General features: G+C 31.9%; 1 protein-coding gene and 2 non-coding genes across 3 annotated transcripts; 1 reads left to right on the forward strand and 2 right to left on the reverse strand.

The window, feature by feature from the left end:
* Window positions 1-6503: 6503 nt before the first annotated feature.
* Window positions 6504-13443, forward strand: LOC142618681 (putative methionine--tRNA ligase). Its single transcript, XM_075791666.1, has 14 exons — window positions 6504-6761; window positions 7971-8115; window positions 8791-8944; window positions 9097-9252; window positions 9335-9565; window positions 9780-9923; window positions 10896-10986; window positions 11137-11243; window positions 11321-11435; window positions 12355-12473; window positions 12598-12663; window positions 12754-12882; window positions 12988-13128; window positions 13231-13443. Exons 1-14 carry the CDS (start codon window positions 6629-6631, stop codon window positions 13348-13350), a joined length of 1851 nt encoding a protein of 616 aa, XP_075647781.1. The 5' UTR covers window positions 6504-6628; the 3' UTR covers window positions 13351-13443.
* Window positions 13444-14251: 808 nt separating this feature from the next.
* Window positions 14252-14324, reverse strand: TRNAK-UUU (transfer RNA lysine (anticodon UUU)). The gene has a single exon. It is a non-coding gene; the product is annotated as a tRNA-Lys (tRNA).
* Window positions 14325-16791: 2467 nt separating this feature from the next.
* Window positions 16792-16864, reverse strand: TRNAK-UUU (transfer RNA lysine (anticodon UUU)). The gene has a single exon. It is a non-coding gene; the product is annotated as a tRNA-Lys (tRNA).
* Window positions 16865-17496: the final 632 nt, after the last annotated feature.

The raw sequence follows: 17496 nt of genomic DNA on the forward strand, positions 1-17496 counted from the left end.
AACTTTCTACCTAGAGGATTTTAAGTGTGACTTTCTTACCTTTTACCCATACTATATATACCCTCATTACCTATAAAAGTATGAAAGACCATTTAGAAAGAAAGACCCTAGATAGGTTTTCAACAACACACATACCCATCCTTTTAGAGAGAAAGCTACTCATCCTTAGTGAGAAATCATTATAGCCTCTTCTCATTCTCTCTCCCATTGTCATACCTTGAGAGGAGATTTGTACCTAAACACAACCCACATATTTTCAGAGTGTAGTGAGTGTTTTGAAACTTGGGAAGTTTTGGAGATTAGCAAAAAGAAGCTGGTGAGGCTTGGCATATGCAATCGAACGTATTGCAAATATGAAAGCTAGACAAGACACGGTTTTGAGAAGCCTTGTTGGAGTAGGAGTTTGGAGGGCTTAGGTGTATTGGGTAGATTAGGCTTGGAGGGTTTCTTGCAATTCATGTATCCCAACTTATTGTCTAGTGGATCGATTTACCACTTTGAGGGCGGCGGGGAGGTTTTTCACTGAGTTCTTTCGTTTCCTCTTCGATAACACGTCTTGGTGTTATTTTGTGTTTGCATCTTTCTTTCCTTACTCTTGTGCTTTACTTTTATTATTTGTTATTCATGTTTATGCACTAGAGCAGTATCGGTTCATTGCGCACATTTACTCTTGCTTCCGCACTAAGTTTAAGTTAGAGTAAAATCAACTAAGCCATAATCTTTTAATTTGGGTTCTGAACAACTCTTATGTTTTAAACACAAATCCGAGCTTTCATTGAGAAATTCAAGAAATATGATGACAGTCCAGTGAGAATACCTATAGATATAAATTTACATCTAACTAAGAATAAAGGGCAAGGAATATCTCAATTGGAGTATTCAAGAATAATAAACAGTCTTATGTATAAAATGAACTGCACTAGACCGGACATAGCATATTCTGTCAGCAAGTTGAGTAGATACACTAGTAATCCAGGGGAAGACCACTAGAAGACATTAGTTAAGGTTTTGAGGTATTTGAAATACACTCTAAACTATGGGTTTCACTACACTCGGTATCTAGCTGTACTAAAAGGGTATAATGACGCTAATTGGATATTCGACACAAAAGACACCAAATCCACGAGTGGATATGTCTTTGCACTTGGTGGTGTAGCGAAATCTTGGAAGTCTTCTAAACAAACATGCATTGCTAGATCCACAATGGAATCAAAATTTATCACATTGGACAAAGCAGGAGAAGAAGTAGAGTGGCTTCCTCATTCGTTGGAGGATATGCCAATGTGGTTGAAACCTGTGCCCTTAATCTATATACATTGTGATAGCAAATCAGCTATTGGTAGGGCACAAAGTCATATGTACAACACTAAGTCTCGACATATATGTTGAAGACATAATACCGTGAGATAGTTGCGCTCTAATGGAATTATTTTTTATGGTGAACTGAAAATTAAATTATCTCCAATTCGTCCATAGAGTCGTCCAGGACCAAAAAGGTTAGCCCAACAAAAGGAGGTTGTTCGTGGGCATGAGGATCATCCATGAGGGAAGCACCTGGATGACCCCTCAACACTTAGAAAATTTTCAGAATGGATTTATGTACCGAAGCTTGTAATTCAGACCACATTCTACTATTTTGAAGTATGAGCAAAATCCTTACTCGTCACTATAACTTCTCACTAAGTACTTAACTTCCAATGGCAGTTGTAGGATAAGATTGAACATCCTAACTTCTATAGTAATTGTGGAAGTTAAGTTTGAACCTTCTAATTTCCATACACGTTGAGAAAGTTATTAAACAAGTAACCACTCCAAAACTCACTATATAAGGACTCATCCACATCAAATAAAAGTAAGTTTTCACTACTCCTAAAGTTGAAATTCTTGAGTTTTAGAGAGAAAAATTAACTTAAGTATCGAAAGGTTCTTGGCCGGTTCACTCTGATCACCTTTGATCTTGTGTATTTTTATTTTCAGGCGTTCCAAGCAACCACTAGCCCATTAAAGCCCGGAGCATTTAGCCTACTGATTTTCTTTGTATCATCAATTTCTATTGACTTTATAAAGTCGAAAGAGAATATAGCGGGTCCGTTAACCAAAAGTTTGAGTAGAGAGCAAGTAAACTGCTCATCGAGAGGAATGAGGTTAAAGCCTATGACATAAAAGTCTCCGGGATGGCAACCCAACCTAGCTAATTGAAGATCCCAAGATTTAGGTTCAAATGGACAACCAAATTGTGGAGACTAATTTTATTGCTATGGAGATAATATCTCCCACCCGTTCCTATGATGAAATAATGATGTCTGTAAGCGATGTTTAGGGTAAACTTTGCTTTTAATGATTCTTATATCTTGGAAAACCAAGTGGGGTATAGCAAGATACTCTTAATAAGAGTCACCAATATGAGTGTGAAGTGGGCCGCTTCCATGAGAGTTTTAAGGCTAAATTCTCTAAAGCACTTCATGAATTTACTAGAATATATTTAGGGCTAAAATAAACACAACTATATGAACGAAATATGTTTGAAAATGAGTTGTGTGAATTCTATTGTCTTGGTATACACAAAAGGCTGAAAAATTCAAGACATCTTGTTCACTGGTTAACTAGTATATCCGATAGTTTTTCACAAAGGAAAGTTTCAAGCCAAAAGCTACTTCTCCCAATACAGTAACTTTTCTTCTACTCTCTCTATGTCTGCATCATCATTTGCATTGTGTTTTATCAATTTCCATTCATGTGGGGATTGTTGGAAAAATAGTATATAGTGAATAAGAAATTTATTCCTAATGTGACCACTTGAACATGATATTAAAGTGATAAAAATCCTTGAGTCCCACATTGGAAATAATAGAGAATATGAGTTTTGGGCTAGATATTGGGTTAGGCTTTAGGCATATGTGGACTGGGCCCACTTATCCAATTAATAATAATATTTTATTATTTTATTTTTTAAGTCAGTAAGTTTGTATAGCGCAGTTATCTCTGAAACAACGTTTCTATTTTAAGTTACGTATAATTTGATAGTCCGTCATTCATGAAAAACAATTTTTAGAAAAACTCTTCCAGAGAAAATATTTTTGTACATTCATTTGAGTCAAAAAGAGAGAAAGAGACATAGAGTAGTTTGTAGAGCACAGACCTTGTGTGCTTTTTCTCCGTGTTATCGATGATTTTATCCTAAGAGGCAGACGTCTGTGAGTATCCAAACATCACAGATTTTATGAGGGGCAAAATTTGCTTTAAGGAGATCGTATCAAATAGAAGACTTGATTTGATTCATTAATCTTTCACGCATTTGGTTTTGTGAGTTTTTAATTATTTGTAGATTTCTTCTTATATATATAATATCTATTTATTATTTTTGTCTATCACATTTATTTGTGTTATTGCTTATATTTAGATCTATATGTTATTCCTTTTTGTTAATCACAAAAGTAAAATTTTAAAATATATCCAACAATTTACAATAAATTTTATACCAATAACATTATAAATTACTTTCTAAAAAAGTTATAATTATACTTCTTTTTTTTAATTAATAACGACCAGCAATATTGAAGCATTAAGTGCAAGTTGACGCTTTTTTACATGCTTGGACTCCATTAGAAAGCTAATGATGTGCACTTATCTTTTCTTTTTTATCATTTTAGAACAATCTTTATGAAAGCAACCCAATGCCACTCCTGATCCTGATTCTCCACAACAACAACAACAACAACAACAATATAATAAATAAATAAAAGGCTATGACCCATCGCATATATAACCGGTTATACTTTTTTATTCTCAGTGAGTTGTGTTTTCGGCCACAAGACAACTTGCTATGCAAGAGGACTATGTTGTCTTTGATATCTCTCCATCTGATGAGATTTCATCTCTTGTGTGTTCTGATGTAAATGGGGAGAACTTTTGTAGGCTTATTGCCACTAACTTAGTCATTTTGGCCTCTTTAGTTTAATGAAAATTTCGTTTAACCCAAAAAAAAACACTAGAGAAAAGCTAGGCGGCTAACTTGTTTCCTGTTTAAAATTGAATAGTATCGTCACATTATAAATACTATCATTTTTAATTATTAGAATTTAGAAATGATAAATTAATATTACCATTAATATTATTAATTTCACAACAAGTGCATAGTGTATAATAAATCATTTTTACATTTTTTTTTGTTTGGTGTTTAAGGATTTTTTTTTTTTAGAAACAAGAAAAATATTAAAAGTGCTACGATTTTTACTCCATCAAGCTTACAAATTAATGTGACAATTTATGTGATTGATGAATTTTTTTTTTTTTGAAAGTGTAGTTGGTGAACTACCTAATAAATGAATGTTTGAAATGTGTTTTAGTAATTCAGTGACATCAATTTGTAACATTCATGTAATAAAAATTGCAATATTCATCAAATCACTTTGCATTTACAAAACTTTATTTAGTAAAGTCTGTACTCTGCTGTACCCAACATAATTTCTACAAAGGATTTATTACCAAAAAAAAAATAGTATGAATGAACATGATAATTAATGTTCTTAGTGCAATGTCGATGATATAATAAATAATTTTTAAGTACTTTTTATTTGTTTGAAAGTCAACACATCAATTCTTCTCAAAAAAAAAAATTCTTCTCAAAAACACATCAATTTGTAAGGTTTAGATTTATAATATTATTGTGGGTTCCAGTTAATACCATGGCTTTTGAGTGGAGTTTGTAGTGTATCTTTGTGTTAAAATCCATTCTTCTTTCCCTTATGTGAGTGTATATTTGTTTCTAAAAAAAAAAAAAACTAGATTTATTTGTTGTCAAATAAAAAATTTGAAGTTTGATCCCTGTTTATACCATAAACTAATTGATATCTTGGTTTGATGATAATAAACAATCATATAGAGCGAATGCCACTAATTTAAAATTCTATCATATCTACCAAAAAAAAAATTGTAATATCACTCTTCTTTATAAGCAAGAAGTCAAGTGAAGAGAAAGGACCAACATAAAAAAGAGAGAATGTTTTCTCTTAGCCAACTAAAGCTTGGAGTTTTTATTTTATTTTTATAACAAAAGGGATATCCAAACTTTTCTTAAGTGCTTGTGAAGGGGGCTCCCAAAAAAATAAAAAAGTGCTTGTGAAGTTAGTATTTACTATTTCTTCCCCAACCACTCCGAGTAACTAACAAAAGTTACAAAATTTTAGGTAGCACGGGTATAGAGGGATGCTTTGATTAATATTTTTTTAATTTTTAGAAAAATTCACATTATGTATTTTAAAATATATATATATATATACACACACACAAAAGCACAATACACACAGTGATTTAACTAGAAGCACTACTAAATTTTTTATTTTTTATTTAGAAAAAGGTAAAATAACAACTCCACTCAATATCCTCTATATTTATGCTACAAAGTTTATTTTGTAGTTTTTACACTAAGAAATTCCGTTTTTTTTTTTTTATTATTGGGAGTTTTGGGTATTAGTATAAAGTTTTCAGAAAATTAAAGATCAATATAGTTATGGCATCGATCAAAGGTTAATAATTATATTATTAATCAAATGTATGAATTTTAAGTTATTGTAGTTTAAAATTATGTATAAAAAATAAGTTTATAAATCGAATAATAAATAACATCCGATTAACACGAAAATTAACATGTAAGTTAAAAACATAAAGAACATGCAATTTAATAATTTGATTTAAAAATAAATAGCCATGTTAATTTTTTTTAGTGGGAATTGTGGCTACAAATTAGTTGTAGCTAAATTTGGGATTGAGATCCAATGCACCATGCAATTACCCTCTCTTCTCTCACAAATTTTTTTATCACACTCACTTTTTAACTTTTTTTTTTTTTACTTTATTTTATTCAATGCTTAAGATTAAAAGTTATTTTTTTCCACTCTCAACTTCAACCACCCAATTCTATTGCATCCGGTAAAATTTCCTAATCTCAAACCTCAAATTTGTCCAAAAGATTGAGTACTATTAATTGTATTTTAATGTTCAGAATTGACTTCTTTTCTTAAATGAATAAATTGTCCTAGTCGCTCTAAAAGCTATCATACACTTTCATTAAAGAACATCACAACAATATTCCATCAACTAAAGTAAGTTGGCTTCTTATAATCAACAAAGAAAAAGAAGTAAGTTGGCTTTATCCACAATAATAATAATAATAATAATCAAAAGTAAGTTGGCAAGGAATCACTGGAAGAATGTTGCTCATAATTTTAGGTGAACAATTGGAATCTTATTTTTGTAGCTGCTTTAAAAAAATTTATTTGCTTTCACTAAAGTTGCCCATATATGGAAAGAAAAATAAGAAAAAAAAATCAACAAAAAAAAGTAAAACACTGGTATTTGGTACGCTTGCGTAAATAATAATTTTTAATATTTAAACAATATTACGTATATTTTTAAATACGTTTTCACGTTATTACCAGAATTTCTTGCCAAACACGCTTTTGTTGGTTAATATAACGTCTCTCTCAGAAGTAGGTACCTTGTGTTTTTTGCTTGACCCTCTCTGCTTTGCACTAGTTCTCTCTCTCTCTCTCTCTCTAAACTAACCCAAAAAAAATCCCACAAAGACTGAGAGAGTCTGTCTGAGACAGACCCGGAAGAAAAAGTAAGCATGGGAGACGAAAAGAAGGACAAAAAAGTTGAAACCGGGAAGAAGGTACCGATAGCAGGAAAGAGGAACATACTCATCACAAGCGCCTTGCCTTACGTTAACAACGTTCCTCATCTCGGAAACATCATTGGTTGTATGTACTATGTACCACTACTCTCTCTTTTTTTCTTTTTTATTTCCTCTTTTGTTTCTGTCTGCTTCATTTTTACTCTTTTCTTTTCTTGTAATAACTATTAATTGTTTTACTGAATATAAATCATCCGTATCGCTTTATGTTCCATCAATCATAACATGTTGTGTATTGATTTTTTTTTTTCCATCATAAACTTCAGTTATTTTATAAGAAAAACAAAATTAATACATGTCAAGTTGTGATTGATGGGACATAGGGTGGTACAGAGGATTTGTATTCGTATTTTCTAGATTTATGATTTTTTTTTTTTTTTTGTAGAACTAAAACGTGCCATGATAATTGACTAAAAATCTTCTTTATTAATGGCAGGTTACCACATGTCACTATTTTTTTTTGGTCATGGAGTAACTTAGGTTTAAAATGGAAAAAAAAAAAATCATATACACGGAGTGTTGCAATTGGTGGAACATAAATTGGCACACTAAGAATGAGACAATATGATTTTTATTCCATGATCTTCACATACCTGTGTATTGTCTGTGAGTGTATGTACCATAATTGGAGTACAATATAGTGGGGAGGGGGGAGGTTGGAGTACAATTTTTTATTTACCTCTTTTAGGTTGCAATATCTAAATTTAGTTTGCAACATACCAAAAAAAAAAACGCACACGCGCACTCATGGTATGTTGCAATTAGATTAGTGGAGCATAGAGTGGCACACGAAAAGTGGAATAGAGAATTTGTATTCATAACATACGGTCAACATGTGTATTTATGCCAATTTTGTTGTTAATGTCATGAATTAATTGTATAGCCAAATCAAATATCTCCTTTTTGAATGAAAAAAAAAATCTCACTAATGATTTATTGTCTTTTAGTTATTTGTTATGAATGAAAAAGTTATACAGCGAGAAAAGGTGTAAAGATGTTTAGTGACATAGCATTTTTTGATTTAATAGGAGGCTATGTGTAGTATATGTTTTTGAATTTTACGTTTTAGAAATGATGAATAGGGGTTAAGTACTATGAACTAAATTCTTGCGAGATATGTGTTTTATGGTGCTAATCATGTGGGGGTAAAATATATCTTTCCTTTAATTTTTCTTCGCATTCTTAGTATTTAGTATGTGCATAACATTGCGATTGATCTTTGTTGTTGAATGTCCAATCACTGTCTTCATAGCTAATTTTGATACGCATGGTACAGGTGTTTTAAGTGCTGATGTTTTTGCTAGATATTGCCGTCTTCGTGGCTATAATGTGATATACATATGTGGAACTGATGAATATGGAACAACAACAGAGACAAAAGCTTTGGAGGAGAATTGTACCCCAAAGCAGATTTGTGACAAGTAAATTGTTCATTGTGGCAGAGCATATTTTATGATTTCAATTGATGTTTTGGTTATTGAAGGTTTCCTTTTGATCTGCATATCTAGAAATAGAATATCTAACTCATTCACTGATGGTCACTTTCTAGTGCAAGGTCATAAAGAGGAAACTTTGTATGATGATATATAAAATTTGTTATGATTTCTTTTGTCCTTTTATTTTTGGTGATTAGTATGGTGACTGGTGAGAAATGTAGGGCAGAATGTTTTACTTTCACCTTAAGTTTTTGGATATGTTACTGAGTTGCTTTTCACGCTTCTGTTATAATTCATTTAATTACTATGTTATTCACATAGGCCTTGTTTGGATTGAGGGGGGGGGGGGGGGAGCAAGGGGGAGTAAAGTAGAGTTGACTAAAAATTAGGCCAATTTTTGGCCAATTCTACTCTACTCTCCCTCCCTCCCCCTCAATCCAAACGGACCAATAGTCTCTGTGCATTGATATTGTTGGCATTCCCCTATTCCTCTTAAAAACCTTTGCTCTTGGTTAATGACTTCAATAAGATGGCTATAAGTGATAAATTACTAATTTTCTCAAAAGCTAAGTTGTTAGGAATGGTGAATTTGATCATATAATCATAACTCTAACAAAAAGTTGTATCTCAGAGAAATTTCAACTTTTAATTGCAATGTAGATATCACGCAATTCATAAGGAAGTTTACAATTGGTTTAACATAAGTTTTGATGAATTCGGGCGCACATCAACTCCTCAACAAACTGATATCTGCCAATCAATATTCAAGAAACTGATGGAGAACAATTGGCTTTCTGAAAACATGATACAACAGGTACAAAGTTACCGTAATGGTTTGATGTGCTTGTAATAGTGATTCTTTTCTTCCTTAGCCACTTTTCTTCTTTCTTCTTCTTTTTTTGTTGAATACTGCAAACTTGCAGCATTATTTACTCAATAATGAATTTTAATTCTACAACAATTCAGCTTTATTGTGACACATGCAATCGTTTCTTGGCTGATCGATTTGTGGAAGGCACCTGTCCATTTCCAACTTGTAATTATGATTCTGCACGTGGGGACCAATGTGAAAAGTGTGGTGAGCTTCTAAATACAACTGAACTTAAAGATCCAAGATGTAAGGTATGTGTGCCTCTACTTTCTCTTAAGTTCTGCTTTCTTTTTGAATATTTTCCCTGGTTTATACTTAAGTTATAATTAACAGGTATGTCGGAAAACTCCCCAAATTCGTGATACGAACCATTTATTTCTAGAGCTCCCACTGCTGAAGGACAAATTGGAGGTATATATCAATGACATGTCAGTTGCAGGATCTTGGAGCCAGAATGCTATTCAAGCTACTCATGGATGGCTTAAAGGAGGATTAAAACCCCGCTGTATTACTAGGGATCTTAAGTGGGGGGTTCCTGTTCCACATGAAAATTTTAAGGATAAGGTTAGCAAGTAATTTTTCATGTTTTTTAGAAATTCGCCATTTCTCTTGATTTTGGGGATTTACCATTTCTCTTGAAGTGGAGCAGTTCCTTTTTGTAGTAGTCCTAAAGAAGTTTGCAGGTTGACTTCTGGTCTTTTTGCTTGTAGTAGTTTTGGCAAGTAATCCTTTTGCTTTCACTGATTGATCATGATCCCTCCAATTTCGTGATGCTAAGGTTTTCTACGTATGGTTTGATGCACCTATTGGTTATGTCTCAATCACTGCATGCTACACACCTGATTGGGAGAAGTGGTGGAAGAACCCTGAAAATGTAGAGCTGTATCAGTTCATGGGCAAGGACAATGTGCCATTCCATACTGTAAGAATTTTTAATCAGATATAATCTTAGATTTATATTTGCTAATTTACAATAGCTTGCCTTCCATGTTTTAGCTTAAAAAAAGGATGCAAGAACTCGTTCTATCAAGGATAATATCTTCATCTATGGCATTTTCTGTTGAGGGAGTCGACTTTCTGAATTCTCTGAGATTTTGTTAGCTTTGTATTTTTCAGTATTTTTTTGTTGTTTTCCTTTTACTTTTTTCTATTGCTCCAGGTGTACACATAGTGGGTATTTTTATTTACTACCAACTATTCATACAATATACATAGACACACACACACACATCAATGCAACACTATTTGATGCACCTCATCTAATCAATATACACATACCTGATATTATTATATAATATAGTGCACACATTCTTGTATGTTTATGACTATCAAGTTACTGAGTTAGTCAATTTCAGCTAAGCCTGGCTCAATCTTGGTTTTGTGCAAGGTTACTATTACTTGAGTGCAATAGTGATTTTTTACATATTAATTTTGGTCTCTCCTTAGAGGAAACTATTGTTTCAAATGATATCTGAAAAGGCCAATCCAGTATATAATCTGGTGTTCCAAGTTTATTAAGGTAAACATTATATTTTCATGCATTGGCTACCACCAGCAGGGATGTACTGCATGCCACCATCCTCTAGTATCAATCAATCAGGTCCCCTTTTGTCCCTTTCTTCATAAAATTGGGAGTTGAGATGTCATTATTAGACCTTTGAAATGTTAATTTTTGAAGTTAGTGCCAAAAGCCTTTTAGCTCAACTAACACCTCCGTGTATTTACAACAGAGACATCTAGAGTTTAAATCTCCCTCTCTTAGCTATTGAATTATCAAAAAAAAGTTTTTGAAGTTAAAACTAACACGGGTTAGTTAAAGCATTATTTCACTATATCAATAAGAGTCAGATTTTTCCTACTAACTGCTTATTTGCTTTTTATAATCTCATTCCAGGTGATGTTTCCATCTGCACTCCTTGGAACTGGAGAAAACTGGACATTGATGAAGAGCATTAGTGTTACAGAGTATTTAAACTATGAAGCAGGTATACTTTAGCCACCTAAAGTGGTTGTCAACTTGTCATTATGTCACACCTTACGTTGATTGGGTATTTGATGCTTTAATTATTTATTTTTAAGCTCTCTTTATATCATTATCATCATCACTACTGTTGGTTTTATTATAAATGTTGCAGGAAAGTTCTCCAAAAGCAAGGGAATAGGAGTTTTTGGCAATGATGTCAAAGATACTAACATTCCCTCAGAAGTGTGGCGATACTACTTGCTGACTAACAGGCCAGAGGTAAGTTCTGTTGATGAGGCTTCTGGTGATTCTTGATTGCTGCACTTGCAAGTTCTAATGCAGTTTTTACCCATTAGGTCTCAGACACATTGTTTACATGGGCAGACTTGCAAGCAAAACTAAATACTGAGTTACTGAATAATTTGGGCAATTTCACTAACCGAGTATTGAGTTTCATTGCCAAACCTCCAGGTCAGTAAGCTGCTTGCAGACATCAAATCCTTATAGTGCTGCTCTCTCAAATTGGAATTCTCTTTGAAAAATAAATGACTAAAACACCCAGTCTTTGGATTTATTTTTAGTCATATTTCTGTACCCTAAAAATCTTTGCATTCTGGAAAGAAATGAACATGAATTTAATCCTTCTAGTGCTAAAAAGAACAATTATCAAGTTGTGGGATAAAAATATCACTTTCCTAAAAGAGAAAAACTACATGGGTTGAATGTAACTGGAGATGGCAGATCATGGTACTGTGCAATTAACAATTAAGCTCTCATATGATAAAGCCTTCTTGCTTTCTACTTTACTGTTCTTTGTTGCAAAAGAAACAGAGATGCATTATTGTCTCCATAAATATTCTTATGTATTGGACTGTAGAAAGATTTGGATTCCCAGGAACTTCACAGAAGAATACAATCATATATACTTAAATATGTCATATCTGGTCCAGTATTATTAAACAAGAGTTTCTGTAATTGATCAAGGATTTAAATCATAATTAGAATTGTTATCAATAACTTCAATGACATGGGCTATTAATTTAAGAAAAAACTACTTGCAGAATAATTTTATTTATATTTTGTACTGTTGAAGTCCTAGGATTATGTATCTACATATCTAGTAATTGTGGCATGCTTTCTAAAAATTTGGCCTAAAAGTCCAGTGAATAGTATATTATCTCAGAGTAGACCACCTTATTATCTTAAATTCATGTCTTAGCGTCCATTTTTTATAACTTGACCTTTTGGATCATCATATGGTGATTGAAAGTTTGGTTTACATGTGTTCACTTGTGCAACTGAAACTTCAGGCAGTCACTTATTGGTTAGTATCTTTCCCTCCCTATGTCATATGTTCCTACATCTTTTTAGTGAGAATTAATTTTTGCAGGACTAGGATATGGATCTGTCATTCCTGATGCTCCAGGGGTGGAATCAAATCTCTTGACAAAAACATTGTCAGAAAAAATTGGTAATTACGTGGAGCAATATGTAGATGCAATGGAAAAGGTGATTAAATATAGTTATGGGTAATTTAATCTTTATGCATAATAATTTTCTATAATTCAGACTTAGGTATCCTCTATGCATTATTTTACCAAGAAGGGGGAACTATCCATGTTTCATATGACAGGTTAAACTAAAGCAGGCATTAAAAATTGCAATGAGCATCTCTAGTGAGGGGAATGCATATCTGCAAGTAAGCGCATTAAAACTTAAAAGTTATATTTTATTGATTGTTCACTCTATTTTCAACTACTGCTTATTCATCAAATTTTTTAATATACAGGAGAGCCAATTCTGGAAACTTTACAAGCAAGACCAAGCTTCCTGCTCTCTTGTTGTGAGAACTTCAGTGGGGCTGGTTTATCTTCTCTCGTGTTTGTTAGAACCTTTCATGCCATCATTTTCTATCAAGGTATGCTTCACATCCTGCACTCAATACATTGTTAGCTTAAGAGTAAGAGGTATCTTCCAAATGGTTGTCAACCACTGACCAATTCTGCTTTTTCCAACGCTGAAGGTACTAAAGCAGCTTAATTTACCTCCTGAAAAAATTTCACTTTGTGATGAGACTGGAGATCTTGAAAGGGCAAAAAAACCTTGGGAAAGTCTACCTGCTGGTCATAAAATTGGGACCCCAGAACCTTTGTTTAAGGAGTTGGTATATGTTTTATTCTTTTACTCCCACCTCTAATAATTATTTTTCCCCAAATCTGTTTGCTTTTCTAAATGTTGATATTGTAAATCATCTTCAATGGTACAGAAAGATGAGGATGTGGAATATTTCCGGGAGAAGTTTGCTGGAAGTCAAGCTGATAGGGTTGTAAAAGACAGAAGTCGAAAAGAAATCACAGAGCAACTAGGGAAAACAAAACTTACTTAATATCCAACTATAATCTCATTCCAGGGAGTCTGAAAAACTTTTATGACATGTTCCATATTACTTGAAAATTAATGTTGAAATATTTCTCTAGCATATCACCTTGTAATAAGCTAACATTCCACGTAAATATATGACTAACTGTTAATGGCAGATAAGTAGAGAACATAAGAATGAACAGGCTCTCACAATGACAAATAGCCTTGAGGATCCTTATCTTTCCATGAATGAAAATTTGTCCATTGAGGGGATACTTCCAATATTGGATATATAAAGTACAGGTGGTAATTTGTCTACTGGTGTTAAACATTCAGCCTCACTGCTGCAGTTTTTCTCAGCATGCTGCTTCTCCACACTGAAACTTTTGCCAAATTTGGTTTAACAAGCCCATTCTCAGCTTGTAGTAGTCTAATAGGTTCAAGTTAAAAACCAGGATGGAGCCAGGAATTTGATTTAGGGAACCCTTTTAGAAATACAAATCTACATTAATCTTATAAGTTCTATTTCTAACAAAATGTTAGGGTAATTCTTTGGGGCCTAATTTCAGCTATTTGAAAACACTAGCTCCATTACCAGCTTCTTGAAGAGAGGTCTTAAAGGATATTCATATTGAATGTGCTCAAATGCAACCCCAGCAAGACTATCACCATGAACATAGTGGGAAAAAAGAAGCTTGCACCATTGACATAGATAGTCACCCATCATTTAATTTCCACAAAATATAATTTAACAATTAAAATTTCACCAACAAAATTTCCTTTAACAATGCAAAATAAAACCCAAAATGATTCTGTTATCAAAGAAAGAAAAGATAGTGTTTTATTTTTTTTTATGGACGATAGTGTTTTTTTGGGACAAAACAATTAAAAAATACCAAAAAGAAGTATACTTATTTAAGAGAGAACGCCGTCTGTGGGAATCGAACCCACGACCACACGGTTAAAAGCCATGCGCTCTACCGGCTGAGCTAAGACGGCTCTTTTATTATAGCATCTAAATAAGATTATATCCTAAATTTAAAATTTAACCTTGATTGTTCCCTGCAAATTACACCCAAGAAATCAATTGCATCAATATCAAAATTAATAGTTACCTATTAAAAAAAAAAAACACAATTATAATTTTGAATTTTTTACAATTTTAATCCTTAAAAATACTTCTCCTCGAAGTATTGTTGTTTAAGGCTTTCAACTTAACCTATCTAGGCACTTAAAAGTTAAAAGTTAAAACATCATAAAATAAATTGTTTGTTGTTGTTGTTGTTGTTGTTGTGAGGATAAAAGTCTCAAAATATGTTTTTGGGCCATGGGCTTGATCTGAGGACGCTTACTTGTCTAAGGACGGGTTGATGGTAATAATGATATCCAGCTTACAGACCCAGGAGCAAATGTGGTAGACGAAGTGAATGTGAATAATCCGAGGAGGAGTGCCTCCTCGGATAAATGTAGTGAGGATCAAGTGGTACGTCATGTTAACTAAAATGATATTTTGAAAGGTCTTGGGAATGAAGATATGTCATATAAGGGCACATAGAGCAAGGGTGGTTTAGAAATATCTCAGAAAAAGCTATTATCACCGCATTGAATGCATTGTACCTAAGTCTCTAGCTGCATTAATGAGGAAGTAATACCTGAACAGTGATTTTCTGCCTTACAGCTATTACCTAAGGATTTCAAGAAGAGATTAATGGGACAAGTATCAAGAAAGGCAATAGAAATCTACATGTGGAGAGCAAGAATGAAGGTGAAGATGAACTATAAGAAGGAGGGAGGTCCTGTAAAATGGGGATTGAAAAAAAAGAGGAAGAAAAACACTGTAGACTAGATATTTGTAATTAATCTTTAAGGAAGGATAAATATAAGCACTTGGTCCTCGGCTTGAGTCCGAGGATACGTTTCATCATCATAAACTTGTTCATCCTTATTGTTTTGTAATCTTGGGTCATTGTTATTACCATTTAAGCTCATTATAAACGAGATTTCTGACCCACATTCTATAAATTTATTGTATTGGGCTCTTTGAGCTTATACCCTCCTTCCTGTTGGGCCTAGGCACGAATTGCGACCTTACAATTATTATTATTATGTTATTAGCTATAAGGCTTTTAAGAGACTGATTTGTTTAGTAAGGAGATAAAAAATCAACTACAGTTAATTTGTTTTTTTTTTTAATTTTTATCACTCTTATTTTTAATATTAGAAATATTGCAAATTTGATTACATAGATTTTACAAAATTCGTTTGTTAAATTAAATATAATGAAAATAAACATTTAAACTGATGTGTTGTCAATTTGCAAGGAATTAATTTAACATTTATTTAGCATATAGTTTTTTTCATGGGAATTTATTATATTGTTAAAGTGACATCAATGATCAATCACATTTATTCCAAATTGGTTTCTAGGTAGTTTGCACTAAAATTTGTGACATGCTTTAGCATTTTACTATATTTGATTAGTAACAACTTGTTAAGAAAAAAAAAATTAGTTTTTTTATAAGAAAAAAAATCAATTTATTCTATATAGGGTTGGCAAAATCTTCTGTCTAGAATAAATTTTTCCATATCAAAGAGGTAATGGGCATAAGTGAACTTTGTTTCTCTCGCACTAGTTAAAATTACACTTGTCTAATTCTAAATTATATTACACATTTATACTATTCAAAATTTTTTTATTCGATGTGATTTTTAACAAATCTCCCATTGGATTATTTTTTTCCTTATACTTAACATGCTTTCAAAATTTTAAGATAATTTGATCTTAATAACCATACCATCATCCAAATACCTTAATTTTAAGTTTTTATATATAAAATTGTGTATAAAATATGAATTTCTTGATCCAATAGCAAATAACATTTATTAATCTGCAAAAAAATTAGTATACTTACTAAGAATAAAAAAAAAAAACATATAATCTAACAATGAAAACATTTTTCATTCTCAATTTCTATAATAATTAGAAAAAAAATTAGAGGAGTAATTTTTTCTTTAATTAATTAATTAATAATTTTATTTATTTTTAGGAAGCTTTAGAAATATTATAAGACAGTCACTTTGTGAGTTCTATTGAATTTAACAGTTAGATATTTCTATTGAATTTTTATCCAAGAAAAAAAACATAAGAAATTTGTTTTATTAAATCAGCATATATACAATTAAACATCCACCACAACCTTAGGGGGTATATCAATCGCATGAATTTGTAATTTCTTTTTATTAAAAGAAACTCACGAGTTATTAATCATCAAAATAATAAAAGCTTAAACAGCTATAAAAAGGCATTTAGATTTAAAATGATTAATATTTTTAAGTTATCAAAGAAGGAAAAGATAGTGTTTTATTTATTTATGGAAGATAGTGTTTATAAAGCAAATGCTGCAAATCAGAGCAGTGAAAATAATACCAAAAAGATACCAAATAGAATTGCACTTATTAGAGAGGTCGCCGTCTGTGGGAATCGAACCCACGACCACATGGTTAAAAGCCATGCGCTCTACCGGCTGAGCTAAGACGGCTCTTTTATTGTAGCATCTAAATAAGATTATATTTTACATTTAAAATTTAACCTTGATTGTTCCCTGCTAATTACACCCAAGAAGTCAATTGCATCAATATCAAAATTAATAGCTACCTATTATAAATAAATAAAAAAACACAATTATAATTTTGAATTTTTTACAATTTTAATCCTTAAAAATACGTCTCGTCGAAGTATTGTTGTTTAAGGCTTTAAGCTTAACTTATCTAGACACTTAAAAGTTAAAACTTAAAACACCATAAAATAAATTGTTTATTGTTGTTGTTGTTACAAATATGTTATTTGCTATAAGGCTTTTAAGCAACTGGTTTGTTTAGTACGGAGATAAAAATCAACTACAGTTAACTTGTTTTTTAATTTATCCCTCTTATTATTAATATTGGAAATATTGCAAATTTGATAACATAGATTTTACAAAATTGGTTTGTTAAATTAAACATAAAGCAATTAAACATTTAAACTAACGTGTTATCAATTTGCAAGGAATTAATTTAACGTTTATTTATGATATTATTTTTTTGTTATGAGAATTTATTATATTGTTAAAGTGACATCAATGATCATTCACATTTATTCTGAATTGGTTTTCTAAGTAGTTTGCACTAAAAT

The sequence above is a fragment of the Castanea sativa genome, chromosome 12 (genome assembly GCF_040712315.1).
Source record: "Castanea sativa cultivar Marrone di Chiusa Pesio chromosome 12, ASM4071231v1".
NCBI lineage: Eukaryota > Viridiplantae > Streptophyta > Magnoliopsida > Fagales > Fagaceae > Castanea > Castanea sativa.